Raw genomic sequence first — 14,184 nt, forward strand, 5'->3', positions numbered from 1 at the left:
GCTTATCCATATGAAACTGTGTGTTTCATATGTGATGTGAGAAAAAAACAATTGGGGTTTGAAGTAACTCTTAAGATTCCTTAAGAGGTGGAGCACCTCTCCTATGAGAAAGGTTGAGGGAACTGGGCTTGTCTAGCTTGGAGAAGAGAAGGCTTCTGGGAGCTGTGTGTGAAAGCTAAGCAGATTGTGTTTTATGCCAGATACAGTCCCCAAAATAGTTGTAAATAAATTTACAATGTATCCAAATTATCAATAAATAAAAAATCACTTCTAAAGAAAGGGAGAACTAATAATATAATATCTAGTAATATAATACTACTAATACTACTAATAATACATAATAATACTATAGTGCTAATAATATCATATTGATCTTTGTTAAAGTCCCAGAGTAATTTATGACAGACAAGACACTTTCTTACACAGTATCATTTTTTATCACTTTTTTTTTTTTTTAATAAACAAAATACCTGACTCTAATGCATCTTTTCCTCGTAAGGCAGAAGGTTTGTTTTAGATAACTTGCTTTTAAAAGTTTATACTCTGTGAAACTCTATGAGAAAAAAAAATTACTGACCAGAAATGGACTAATCTACATAAAAATGAGGAGAATAATGTAAAACCAGCATACTGAGGCTATTGAATATTATTTCTAATTTCCATTAGGATTTTTAAAAAGCAAACTAGTGTGCAGAGATATAAGTCTCCATTTAATTAACACAACAAGCATGTGACTTTTTTGCCGGTATGTCTAAAACTTTCTGATTGGTCCTTATTGCTGGGGAACACAGGAGAATGAGTACAAAACTACTGTTGTAGGGTCACTGTACGTGAAGGACATGCGGTGCAGCTGTATTACATTTTAACCGCCGTGTAACTGCCCACTCCCTTCCCTAAACCTACTCAGAGTATTTACAAATTTGTAGCTCTGTAGTCTTTCCAGGATGCAGGATATGTTATGTTAATATTTAAAAGAGGAGGAAATGAAAAAAAAAACCATTTAGTTTAGATGTGAGAAACTATAGTACCTCAAGCTACGTATTGATTCCCGAAGTCCTTGAAACCATGACTATAACAATGTTAAACTCATAACTGACATATTACGGAAATATGGAAGAAGGTTACCATTGCAAAGAGGCGAGGGCTTCCATTCCCCATTAAGACATTTTGTTCTCATTCTGGTAGCATTCTCAGAGCCTTGGCTACATCTGTAGGTTACTTCATCGCCATGAGAAAACTGGGCTCGATCTTGCTGGAGAAGAACAACATTCAAGACAGAAGAAGGTGATCCACATGGCATCTTGTTTTCTGTTGAAAAGAACAGTATTGATGTCACATATAAGTATCCAAAAGAACTTAGATAAAATAATTCAATTTGCATTTGGTGACTAAAACCTACTCCCATTAATTAAACGTCTTAAATAACCTTCTACGCAGCTGGGGTACGTCTTTAATTTAGTCAGTTGACTAAATTTATTTCCATCGCTGAGATAACTCCACAGCATACTCTGTGAGTCATTTCAGCTAAAGTTAATTTCCCAGTTTTACAAAGATACACAAATCCTAAAGCATATCTTCACTTAATCCAACTCATCTGGATCCCTTATTCTAGTCAATCAAAAATTACATTCCATCACACATGCATTCGTAATGTACACTTTCAATTAGCATTACTACAAGAACTGACGAATATCACTTAGAATTGATTAGAGGTTTGCAGAGTCATCTCCTCTGTGTGGTAACCGTAGTTCCTGCTGCGGGCCACCATTGTTGCCATGCTAGGGACGGTAAAGGTTAGTGGCTTGCAAAGATGAGTGCAGCGTATGAGTAGTCCTTGTGAGGGAGGAAAAGGGGATGTAAATAGAACAGACGCATACAACTGTCTTTTTCTGGGGTAAAGGGAAGACCCAGGACAAACTCAGAAATCGGACTCAAAAAGTTCTGCGCTCAGGCTTGGACCTCACACTTCTTCTTAGCTTGGGCGCAAAAGCTGTTGTCTGTGGATCAAGTATTGAAAAGATGTGAGCAGTCATACATTTTTAAAACATCAGCATTGCTCTTGGAAGATGTGTCAGAATCCAGAAGCCAGAGATTACCAGATTTCCCAAGGGAATTGCAAGCCTTTTGAGAGCTCTGTCAATACTGAAGAAGTTTGCTAATGGATTCTAGCTCCATTTCTAAGGAAAGATATCCGCGTAATGACATGTCCCTCTCTGCCTGTTTCCAGACCTCCACCAGTTAGCTTCTGAATCTCCTGAACAGTTCAACAAAATAGGTACTTCTGGAAGTGATTATGTTCTCACAAGAACTGTGAAAAACAGGGGCAGCTGTATCAGAGGAATCCCTCTCTGAAGAAGTTTCCACAACAGCTATACAAGGTTTTTCTTGTTTTCACAGTAGAAGTTTTTTTTTTTTTTTTTTCCTAGTGAACAGATGGCTATAGCTAATTCACTTCACATTTGATTATCTTTGTATTGCATCACCATAGTTTTATATTCATAGTAGTAGGTAGATTACCAATGCAAGAAGGAAGAGATGACCACTGCCCATCCAAACATTCTATTTCCTTTGATCCAACCAATGTAAATGGGGTATCACATTCGTATTCCATTCTGTTTCCATGCTGATACCGTTCCAGAAAGCCACCGATGACATTTCCATTGGTGATTTCAGGTGGAGGTCCACAGTCTCTGGGATCCACTGAAATCAGGAGATCAAACATATACACTGCAGTCGGGACTATTAGCACACTTACATATTAAGTGCAACAAAACAACAAGGAATTTATTGCTTAAAGTTAAGAAAGAGATATAGAAAAGGTTAAACATGTCATTATTTTATGCCTGTGACTGTTTAGATACGTGCAGGGGCGAAGCTCACAGAGATGAGTTACCCTGGCTCAATCTTCTCTCTTAATTCCTCTGTGCACCATCAGTTTCCAGCTAGGGTAAAAATAAGTGGTTCATGAAATCAATCTATTTTTAATGGCAGAAAAGCATTACATGGGCACTGACTCCACTTGCCTGCGATACAGTATTCTCACAGAAAAAAAACTGAATATTCTGCAAGTATATTCATCCATACAGTGCCATGTACTGTATATTAAAGGAATTCACATCTGATGGAGTGAACTCCTGCCAAGAGTACTAGTACAAGTATTTTTAAATGCAAAAAAGGGAGTGAAAAGAAAGATGAGGGCATGAAAGGCAACAATGTAAATGGCTGAGTAAGCAGGAAAGAAGAAGGATGAGAAATTTGAGATGCCTTTGTCATTTTGATCTTTCTTATGGAAGGCACGATCTAAAAAAATTATTTTCAGATTCCACTAAGCTGTGCTCTGTCATCAGCACAGCGAGAAGAGTAGGGGCATATATCTTCCTGCTGTTAATCCTATAGGATGAAATTGAGGAAATTTGTAGTAAAAAACTTTCACCAAGTTTCTTTCCCTTGTGTTCAGCTGCATATCATCTCCAAAATCATTCCCCCCCCTTAAATGTCATGTGATCAGAGAAAATAGTGTAGAAAAAAGTCTTTAATGAGTATCAATGTCAGGAAGTGGCAAAAGTTGCTTAGGGTGCAGGAAGAAATGATTGTACTCAAATCATTTCTGGCTGCCGTATTGCACCCTATTTATGCCTCTTTGGATAAGCAGTATTTTACACTTTATAATCTGAGTGAAGTTTTGTGCAAACCTTTTATTGCAGACCTCTGGTTCGCGTAAGTGAAGCTAACAGAATAAAGGCAACAAGAAAAACATGTGGCCTGGTTACCAGACAGATGTTCTACACACATTCCATGTTTTGACACACTGAAAAGCAAACACTGAAAATTCAACTGCTCAGTTTCTTCCACATGAAACAACAGAACGCTAAAAAATAATCTGAGGAAGACCAGCGCTAGCCCTTTTAGAGATGAGAATGCAATAGTTGTTCCTGGGTGCTAGACTCACTACAGAAGGTGCCTGCAAAAGTCTTCAGGACCCAAGTATTCTCATACATATCCTACCACAATAAAGTCAATAGAGGAATTACCTTTACATGTCGGTGGTGATGGAAACCATCCAAAGTAATAGCACTGAGAAGAGGCAGGGCCCACTCTTATGTAATTCTTTACACAGATGAATTTCACAACATCTCCATTGTAGTATGTGTTCTTTGAGGGATGAGCTTGTCCATGGGACAGTACTGGCAGTTTACATTCAATTGCTGCAAAGATAGAATATTTCACTATATATTGTAAAACCTACAAAAAATGTATGAGCTACTACTAATGGAAAAGGGGGAAACAAGAAACTAAATGTACAGAAACACACATCTGACAAAACAAACATGGAGACGATGACAAGCAATTTGCTTCCCAGTTACATCAATTGATTGGATATCAGGAAACTACAGGAACCGCTTTTGGGATGATCGATCTAGACTTAGCAGCTGATGAGACCGTGAGCCAGGGGGACCCTGGATAGGGTGTGGTGTGGAAAATCAGCACAGCTACGCAAGTCCACGAAGGGATGCTCAGACGGAAGTAGGAGTGAAGAAAACAAACAGGGGGATAAACTGAAAAAGGCATAAAATGCACCAGTCAAGTGTACAACTGTGCAGGTCAGTATGCTCACCTGGTTGAGCTCTGAACCTGATCACCACCATCCGCCCTCTCATCTTTTATCTACTTATTACATCTTTTCTTGTCTATCTTGCTGCATACTCTCACTTTCTACTCTGTGTGTTTGCGTGCAGAAAGGTCTAGCTGTGAGCTCCTGGTGAGACCTGTATGCACGTGAGTGAAAAAAATGGTGCCAGCTCCTTAAGTCAGACCAAAGGAGTAGGCGCTCCCAACTTCAGGTGCCGGCTACCGCAGCTGGCGGGGGTCTTTAAATTCCAGCTACTGTGGCATCCCAAAAACCAGCTACCAGAGGAACGGTGTGAGGGATGCAAGCGAAGGCCTTGGGGAATCCGTGAATGCATGCATGCTTGAGAACTCAGAGTGCCACATTTGTGCCTTCACTGGTAAACTTCTGTCTCTATCAGCTGAAGAGGAGGAAGAGGACATAGCTGGTCTACGTGTATGTTTTAGGGGAGTCCTGTACGTAAGCACTATTGAAGGTAGCCCCCTGTCTGCGGCTACCCACGTGGCTGCGTCAGAACCCTGTGTCTGTGAGCCTTTGGGGTTTGTGCTCAGGTTCGTTAATAGTTGAACCCACAAAAGGGCGGGAGTGACAGCTGCAGCCGCTGGGTCCGGGCAGAGGCCCCAGCTCTCTGGAACACTGCGTTGTGCTCCAGCAGCCAGGCAGGAGAGGCTTGAGGCCAGAGAGGTGGGAGGAGGCAGCCAGACTCTTATCGTCACTTAACACTGATTGGAACAAAAGCACAGGAACAAATAAAGCTTCACAGTGTATGTATAGTTACAGTGGTTAGCGAGTACAAATGTATTTACCAACACAGTGGGGCGTTGGCTTCCATTCACCATTTACATCACACCTGGTAGTACTATATGGCATGTTATCCACAGTTTTATATTTCTCAGGACAACTATACTCAAGTATATCTCCAGGCAGATATATATTTTCCCTTGGTCCACAGTCAACCAAAGTGTGAATGTGTGATGTTTTACAGGTTTCTGTAGAATGAAACAAAGTTAGTAAATTTGGCGATCCAGAAATTTGCCCTTTGGAGCCACCATTTCTGTATTGCAGCGTGTACTGGTTCGACGGAATAACTGGGGATATTTAAAATGTTAAAAACTGCAATGTCAGCATGTGACTGTAGACTATCATGTGTAGCAAATTCACATAGTATCCATTGTATTCATCTTCCTTTCCTTCTACTATTTCTTCTTATTTTAATGATGCCATATCAAACAGCTTTACTTATTTTGCCCGTGGACATTTGTGACGGCACCGGAAAATAAATAATTAAATAAATAAAATTCCAGGTAAACATAGCCTGAAACAAAAGCGCAAGACAAAATATTAGCTAAAGTTCGCCAACATGGCAAACCTTAGCATCGTAACGCTGGAAGATCAAGTATCTTCTTTTTGTATTCTATACACCTGTTTAGGAGAGGATAGGACTTCTAAGAGGAAGTCAGCAAGAATGTGGAAGTATTTTCATGAGAAAGCACTCCGGTCTTCTTCAAAAATGTAATTTCTAGCCTAAGGGTAGAAAGTACGGCCTAATCTTTTTTATGCACAATGACAATAACTTTCCAAATAATGAAACATGTTTCTCACTAGTCTGCTCACTTTTCAACAAAGTTCTTGGCACGATCCCTTGGCTGATAGACATTTCGTCATAAATTGTCCCTGACAAAAGTGAAAGGTGCTCATCTTGTCAACAAGATGGAAGAACTGGGATTAAGTTTGAGCGCATGCACCTTGTATCAGCTAAAATCACTGGAGAGGTCAATGATAATGTACTTCATGCCACTGAGGGTCCAAAAAGATAGCTCACCCAGAAGACAGGAGATACTTTCTCCTGCTTACTCACTTCCATTTTGCTTTCTCTCTTTATTTCTTGGAGCCTCAGAAAAGTTCCTCTCTGGAGGCTCAGTCCTCTTTTTGACTCTCCTTCCATTCAGGTTGAAAACTATACCAGTATTAATGAAGGAAATAAATGGGAAATCTCATTTTTACCAGTGGCAGCAGCAGGAAACTCTGAAGCCTGTGTGCTACTCACGGATGCACTTTGGAGGTGGAGACCAGCCATTCTTTTGACATTGTATCATTCCCATTTTTTGTTTTTCTGGAGTTACAAAGTCATTATAACAGCTATAGCTGACTGTTTCTCCTATATCAAATGTTGCCCTTCTCTCCATGAAATAGCCATTCGTCAGATCAACCCACTGGCAGGTTTCTGAAAGAGAAAGACAGAATTTCTTCCCGCTGCTAAACAACATACATGTAATATCTAGAATAATGTGGACAAATGAAAACAACGGTAGGATTTAGAACATTTTTAAGAGTATGATTATTTCTGTCTCTGCATTAAGGTCCCTTCCTGGGATCCAGCGAAAGCGTGAAAAGTCAAAATTCGGTGTTACCAATTGGTGCAAGGCTGGGCAGGGATTTCATTTGCAGCTGTTCTTCAGGATTCCGAGACCATATGGCTGCATTTGGTTTTCAGCAGAAACAAAATTCATGTTAGGCATGTACTGTGCATGCATCAGGAGGACTTTGTGCCCCTATTGCAAGTGGGATGCTGCAGAGATCATCGTCGTGTACAACTAGGATCTTAGTTCTCCCAGAGAGAAATTCCTCAGAGTGCACATACTGTAAGACTAAGCAAACTCATATCAAAGGATCCCATCTTGCACAATAAACCACCAGTGCAGATGGACTCAGTGTCGTGCCTGATTTCACATCACTTGGAATACCTTGTTTAAGCCAGTCTAACTGAAAATCTGTTCTCTTGGTTAGATGTTACAGCCTTGTATCTGGGAGAAAACGTCTGTAGTGTACCGAATTGTGCACTAATGAATCACTCTGCAAAATGTTCCTTCATTTCGAGAAATGGACACAATAAGAAATAGCAACAAAGGCACATTAGATTCAAGTAAATAAAGATAAAGATAAGGCATACAAAGCCTTTGAGAAATGCTACAAGATGAATTTGAATGTTGGGGGCAGAGTTAATGAAACTTCAGTGCAGCTATTTCCAAAGTATAAGTTCCACTGATAATTTGCTGATGTTTACTGTAGTAATGTCCACTATTGGCGAACATTAGGAATCATAATTTTATTTTGCTTCCTCACTGCTATGCCAAAATATTAGTGAGTGGCTATCCGGAACATTCTATTGCAGGTGTCTCTTTCATGCTGGAGCTGTTTTCTAAAAAAATGCTCTGACAGTCTGAGAGATGGAAATTGGGTTATTTCTTCTGTGTGCATAAAATTATTATCTAAGGAATTTATAATTCCAGTGAGACATTCTAGCAATTTCAGGCTTGGTGCTAGTCAGGATCAAAAACTGGAAACAGTGCTAGGAGAGGTAACTTTCCCATTCCCACCTCCTTCCAGTACGATACCAACCAGAAAGCAAACAAAAGAAATAGGAATCAAGTGGCGTAGTTGGAGACTGACAAGAGATGAGAAATTACAGATAGGCTGTACAAAGGTACCTAGACTTAGAGTTGCACTAAGTACTGGTGAGGGATTAACATGGGTGATGTAACTGTAGATTTATTGGTTTTAGTTAGAAACTGTGACAAAAAATAAGCACGCTCACCTTTACGGATACATCTTGGAGTAGGTGACCAGCCATTCTTTGAACACGTAATTTCACCATCTTCATTTTCAGTACGATAGTTTTTATTGCAGAAATATTTAGTTCTTTCACCTTCTTTAAAATATCTTTTCCAATTATTTTGGATATAACCATTTTCCAGAGGCCCGACATCACATCTTTCTAAGGAAGAAAAGTAAGCACATTTAACCACATTAATAAAAACAGCCCAAACTGTATTAAAATAATTCTTAGGAAGAGAGTTACCAAAAAAGCCTCCTACTACCCTTGTATCTATCCCCAAAAGACATCAGCTTCCAAACCTGAATCAAAGCATGTTTCCTTTCACTGCCCTGTAATCATAGTATCACAAAAAACAGGAGTTTCATAAAGAACTAAGAACTGGCCTAGTAAACTAGTCTTTATTGTAGTTAATAAGCAAGACTGGCTAACTTCACTGCCTCTAGTGTCACACACAACAACTTGGGTATGCTCTGCTAAGTCTTTCAAATTTTATCGTGTGTGCTGAGACACCTTAGGCATTTGATCCCAGGCAATGTTACTATCCCTGTGCAAAAAAATTAGCCTCTCAAACCAGCTCTAGAGAATTTATCAACAGCTAAGCATGCTGTCCCTACAGCATCCTGTATCCCAAGAGCCCAAGTGTTATTGGAGTAACAGGTTGTTTCCACCGGGCACAACTCTGCTCATTTCCTGCATTGATCTCCTGTCCACCGAGGACAACAGGAGAAAAATCAACCTTCATTTGATCCTTTGGGTTCTACAGATAGGTAGAAACTGCTCTGTGACTGAAGATCTGGATTATGAGAGAAGTCCTCGGCTCACTGATTTAAATTTGTTTCCCATAGCTGAATGATTAATTCAGTGCCTCTGGATCTCTTATTGCAGACATTCTTACTCTCAGCTTATTTCAAAAGTGTTCCACCTTCCCCCAAATGTTATCCCAAGGGACAAGGCCATGGATTCCAGATAATAACCTCTAGACAATGCACCCAAGGTGCTGAAGGAAGAACATATTTACGTGGAAAAGAATTTATCTGTACGTGTCTCTGTGTGTACAAAGGAAAGCAGATGCATGCGTGTGACCTGGACACTAGAGAGGAAAACCATGTCCTAATTCTTACTCTTCTTAATGTTTCTCAATCTCAGGGATAACTGCAAGTGAAAAGAATGCCCCAAATCCAAATGTTTCATTTTAGACTTCTTTGCTTCATAGTGCCACTTTATCAGGTGATTGTTTAAGCTAAGAAGATGGGATAACAGTCTGAGTGCAGTTCCAGGGGTCGGCTAAAGCAGTTATAATTTAAGAAGTTAAGTTGTACAGTGCAATTTCTCCTGCACAGACCTTTAATAACCAAAATAGAATTAAGCATATTTTATAAATGTACTTACTGAGGCACTGTGGCTCTGGCTTCCAGCCCCCTTGGGAACAGACAATGTGAACCCAATATTCTTCACTTGGGGTTAAGTAGCCTTCACGACAGCGGTAGTAAATAGTCTGCCCAATCCTCATTGGAAAGTAATTCTGTTGCCAATTTCCACTCAACCTGATATTTTCTACAGCTGGGTAGTCACATGGTTTCTCTTTGAAAAGAATTTAATAACAACAATATCGACACATGCATGACAAAAACTTGGCATACAAAGTTCTAAATATTAGCCCAGATACAATTTCACAAAGTGTTCCCTGAAACTAACAGAACTGGGACAGCACACTCTGGTAGATTCCATGGAGTACGGGAACAACTGCACAGTGCTTCTGAATTCTTTCCCAGTGTCTATAGCTACTCTGGTTGCCAGTTTACATTGCAACCAACAGAAATCCTGTCCATCTTCTCAGTGGTTTCCAGACGCTGATTCTTGAAACTAAATGTAAGTATTTCCTCTGTGCTAAGATGACATTGTTATTTCAGAGGGCTCCAACTAAATTTACCATATTGACAGGTATGGAAGCCCATTTAGCTAGCTCAGATATAGACACTGAACCACAGACTCTAAAAATTGCAACGACACCCGTTACTACTTATATTTGTCACTTCTATGTCACTTCTAGGATCTTACACCAAATGCCCTTCCAAGCTACTTTTTTTTTTTTCTTTTTCCTTTCATTTTAAAACCATTGTGATTTTTATTTTGCTTTCTCAGATCCTCAGAAGAGATTTTCAGGGACAAGTTGGGATAAACTGGGAAGGTTCCTAGCAGCTTTCACCTGGAGTTTACCCAGGGTGTCCCATCTGGCCACGGCAGATAGTTTCTTCTTCTTGAAATGCCCTGACCTAAAGCACAAATGCTGGAGGACGAGGGATCGTGCTCTGAACAGACCACCTAATGATGAGTGAGGTGGTCTGAGAAAAATAACTCAGTTCCAGAACACAGAAATAGAGAAATGATTAATCCCTATAGGAACAATGTACTTTTCTTGAATAGATCATATTATCTTATCCAAAGGTTCATATACAAGACTGACTTCATCAGTTTCTCTCACCTCCTTCTGTTTTCCACACTTCTTTTTTTAAAAAATACTATTTTTAGTGACAAAAGATCAAAGATAGACAAATTATGAAGTTAATTGCTGAGTTTTGTTTTTATACTGCATATACTGGGCAAAAATATAATTGTCATTATGAGAAATTGAAGCAAAACAAACAACCTCGTTGTCATGATTTTGTAATTTTGCTATTGGTATTCCACATCATAACATCATGTACAGCATGGCTAATTAAAGGGTTAATACTCCAGTTCCGTGGACTGACAACCTTCTAGATACCTGCTTTTCAAAAGAGAAGAAGAACTACATATCCCAGAGGACCTCACGATCAGAGAAGGAAGATATATCACAGAAATCACAGGATTTGAGTCATATGATCAGGCTCATGCTCTCTCTCTGGTAGCCACACGTAATCAATCGAGAATATTTTGTTTTGCTATCTGACAGATTATAATGAAGTTCTTTACATACCAATCCACAACTGCAAGTAAATAACTAAGGCTATGGTAACCACAGTTAAACACACCTTGCAACCACCACCTGTGCTTTGGTTTAGATACTTTAATACTCACTGTATCTTGTAAGCTTGGCTGACCTGCTACTCTGCAGGTGTACCACAAATCATCCTGACTGGGAGCCCGCTATTGCATATTAACACGGTTTCACAGATACAATGACAGACAATACTCATGTTCATAAACACAGTGTGAATTTAGATTATACCAACATTTTTAGTGCTTCTTCTATATCATCACATTAAGTGTCTTAACACTAAGAAACACAATAAATAAACATTTTTATTTCCTATGTTTCTTAAGATTTTTCTCTTGAGTTCTTTTTTCATTGAGATATTTCCAAAATAACAAATTTGCATGTTGCATCTTTGTTCACGAGAGCTACTTACCAACACAACCTGGAGCAGGCACCCAGCCGCTGCTGGTGCATTTAGCTACATTTTTGGCAGTCAGTGTGCTATAACGATATCCCAAATCACAGTCTATTGTGATTGTAGCTCCTTCTGTGTACCTGTCTTTTTGAGGTCTAAAGTTTCCATTCCGAAATGTTGGAGGAAAGCATACAACTTCTACACAGAAAGAGAAAAATAGGTGCCAATTTGAAGAATGCCTTTATATAGTTCTTATCTACACAGTACATTGACTAAAACCACACACATTAATGGTCAAATGCAGATTTCTTAGGGCAAAGTTACACTTCTCTCCTACTCTTAGAAATGTACAGCTCCATAAGAATAGACTACTCTAGCACTGAACAATCTTTGAGAGATCTTATATTTGAATATAGCCCACGATGTCAGTGTCCAGAAGAATGGTGGGTTTTTGTTGTTGTTGTTGTTTTTTGTTGCTGTTATTTTTGGCACTCCTGAAAAGCAGCAAGCTGCTAAAACAGAGGAAATGGATATTAATTAGTATAATTTCAAATCTTGAAGCAGAAATTTCAAGGACTGAGCGAGCAATAGGGCTGACTACTTTTTACTTCTAAATAGTTCTTTCTGGAAGAGGTCCCAGGAAGATGGGTGGTACATAACATCCTATAACACTGCTCTGCTGCCAATGTACTTTTTCAGTTTAAAACATCCTTTGTCAATTTCTTGAACATGATTCAAGGCACTGAAGATTTTCCCAGATTTTATATCAAATTAATTCAGCCAGAACATAGTGTGCAAGTTCCTATTTGTGGAATTTGGAATTCTAATTGAATTCTATAAGTGCTGTAGCCAAATAAAACTAATCTGACTTTCACTAGTTACGTTAATGTTAAACCCAGTAAACTTGGTTTTCACTGGAAATGTCTTGATGTGAAGTATGGAGGACTTCAGTAACCATTATCACTACTCTGAGAAGCTGATTTCTAATTTTCCCATGCTGTTAAAAATTTCAGATTCTTCCTTTAGTTTTATTTTTTTCCAATATTAACATTTTCCCCCATCCTACTTGCTTAAATATTCTTTTTAGTGTTTGATTTTTCCCCTTTGCTAAAATATTTTCACTGTATTTTGTAGGAGGCAAAGAGATTCAGCATTATCCTTTATATTTGTTCAAATTAGGAATTCTTTGTAACTCAAGGGTATATTTGCTATGTTTTCTCCACTAATCAGGATTTCCAGAATAAAAAGGAACGCAGTAACTTTCTGCAACTGCTAATGCTCCAGTATTTCGGCGTCAATCTATTTATGCAGTATACACAAGAAATTCTACTTTCATAGTCCCATCCACCTATGCTTGAGTCACGAAAGGCTGAATTAACTGTTTTTGCCATGCCTCTTCACGAAAAACTAATATCAGGTTCTTTGACTGTTTTAACCCTTAGTCCTGCCAAATCTTCACGGTGTATTAGTCAGATGCAGATGAAATTATTATTCTTATGAACAAACTAACATTTGGCAGCACTAATCTCAGAAATAACATTCAAAACAACTCAAGAAAAAGGCTGACCAGTGCAATAAGGTGTTGGAGACCATCCAGATTCAGTACATTGTGCATCTGCTCGTTCACCATATGTGTATCCTTTGTTGCAGACATAATGCAGTTGTTCAGACTCCCTGTAAGTCTTCTGTGAGGATCTTACAACTCCATTCGGAATTGATGGCACATTACAAATAATATCTGAAGTTGAAAAAAAGAAAATCCATAAACTCATATAATTTTATATGTTTTAATTTGCTGAGATTAAATCCCTACTGGAATAAAAATTAGTGGGATTTTTTTTTCCCCTTTTGAGTTCATAGAAATTATATCAATAAAACACTTGCATTCGGAATCTGTGTGGAACTTAACTGGGAACTCTTCAGTGACACGATTGTGAATGCCAAGTATGCTGTAGCACAGCAGCAGTAGCAAACTGATTCATAAGACAGCTTTCAGGGCTATGATTCATTTTTTAATGGCTTTTAGAATTGTATACAAGGTAAGGGATGTTCTAAACTAAGCAACTAGGCTAGCTGAAATTTAGGATTTTTTCATTTTTTTGATAATTTCATTTCCTTGTAATTTCCAGCAAATCTAAAGCTCTCTCATATTCAGCAGATAATCAATAAAATGTTGGCATTAACAGAAAATTAACAGCATTAAAATACCGGGACAACTGACACTAGGATACCTAACCATCTATAGAAAAACTCAACATTCTCAGTTCCTTGCCAAACACAGAGAATCAACAAGATTTTGCACTTTCTAAAATCTGAATTCATAAAGCCAGATGATATTTAAGATCTTGTTTCCTAGGCCATAGAGAAGAACACCAGAGGGTTATCTTAGGCTTTTTTGCTGGATTTACTTTATAATGAGGATGAAATAAATCTCAGTGAAATTGTCTTTGTTTAACAAAAATCACTATATTCTACAAATAGTGCTAGCGCGTGTGATTAAGTTCACTTTATCCTAGCGCTCTACTAAGCACTGGAGAGACTGTATATAGAGTAGTCTGTCCAGGTCTAAC

The 14,184-nt window shown here is 38.7% G+C and overlaps 1 protein-coding gene across 2 annotated transcripts in view; it reads right to left on the reverse strand.

Moving 5' to 3' along the window:
• The window catches only part of CFH (complement factor H), a 32,627-nt gene that overhangs the window by 8,519 nt on the left and 9,924 nt on the right, over positions 1 to 14,184 (reverse strand). The window contains exons 6-14 of one of the 2 annotated variants that reach the window (XM_426613.8): positions 13,182 to 13,352; positions 11,633 to 11,812; positions 9,633 to 9,824; positions 8,223 to 8,402; positions 6,675 to 6,851; positions 5,434 to 5,616; positions 4,032 to 4,205; positions 2,518 to 2,700; positions 1,126 to 1,308 (exon numbers count right to left, since the gene is read on the reverse strand). In XM_426613.8, the coding sequence (XP_426613.3) occupies positions 1,126 to 1,308; positions 2,518 to 2,700; positions 4,032 to 4,205; positions 5,434 to 5,616; positions 6,675 to 6,851; positions 8,223 to 8,402; positions 9,633 to 9,824; positions 11,633 to 11,812; positions 13,182 to 13,352 (1,623 nt within the window). The remainder of the gene's footprint in view (positions 1 to 1,125; positions 1,309 to 2,517; positions 2,701 to 4,031; positions 4,206 to 5,433; positions 5,617 to 6,674; positions 6,852 to 8,222; positions 8,403 to 9,632; positions 9,825 to 11,632; positions 11,813 to 13,181; positions 13,353 to 14,184) is intronic. The other variant, XM_025153086.3, reaches the window with a different exon arrangement.

The sequence above is a fragment of the Gallus gallus genome, chromosome 8 (genome assembly GCF_016699485.2).
Source record: "Gallus gallus isolate bGalGal1 chromosome 8, bGalGal1.mat.broiler.GRCg7b, whole genome shotgun sequence".
NCBI lineage: Eukaryota > Metazoa > Chordata > Aves > Galliformes > Phasianidae > Gallus > Gallus gallus.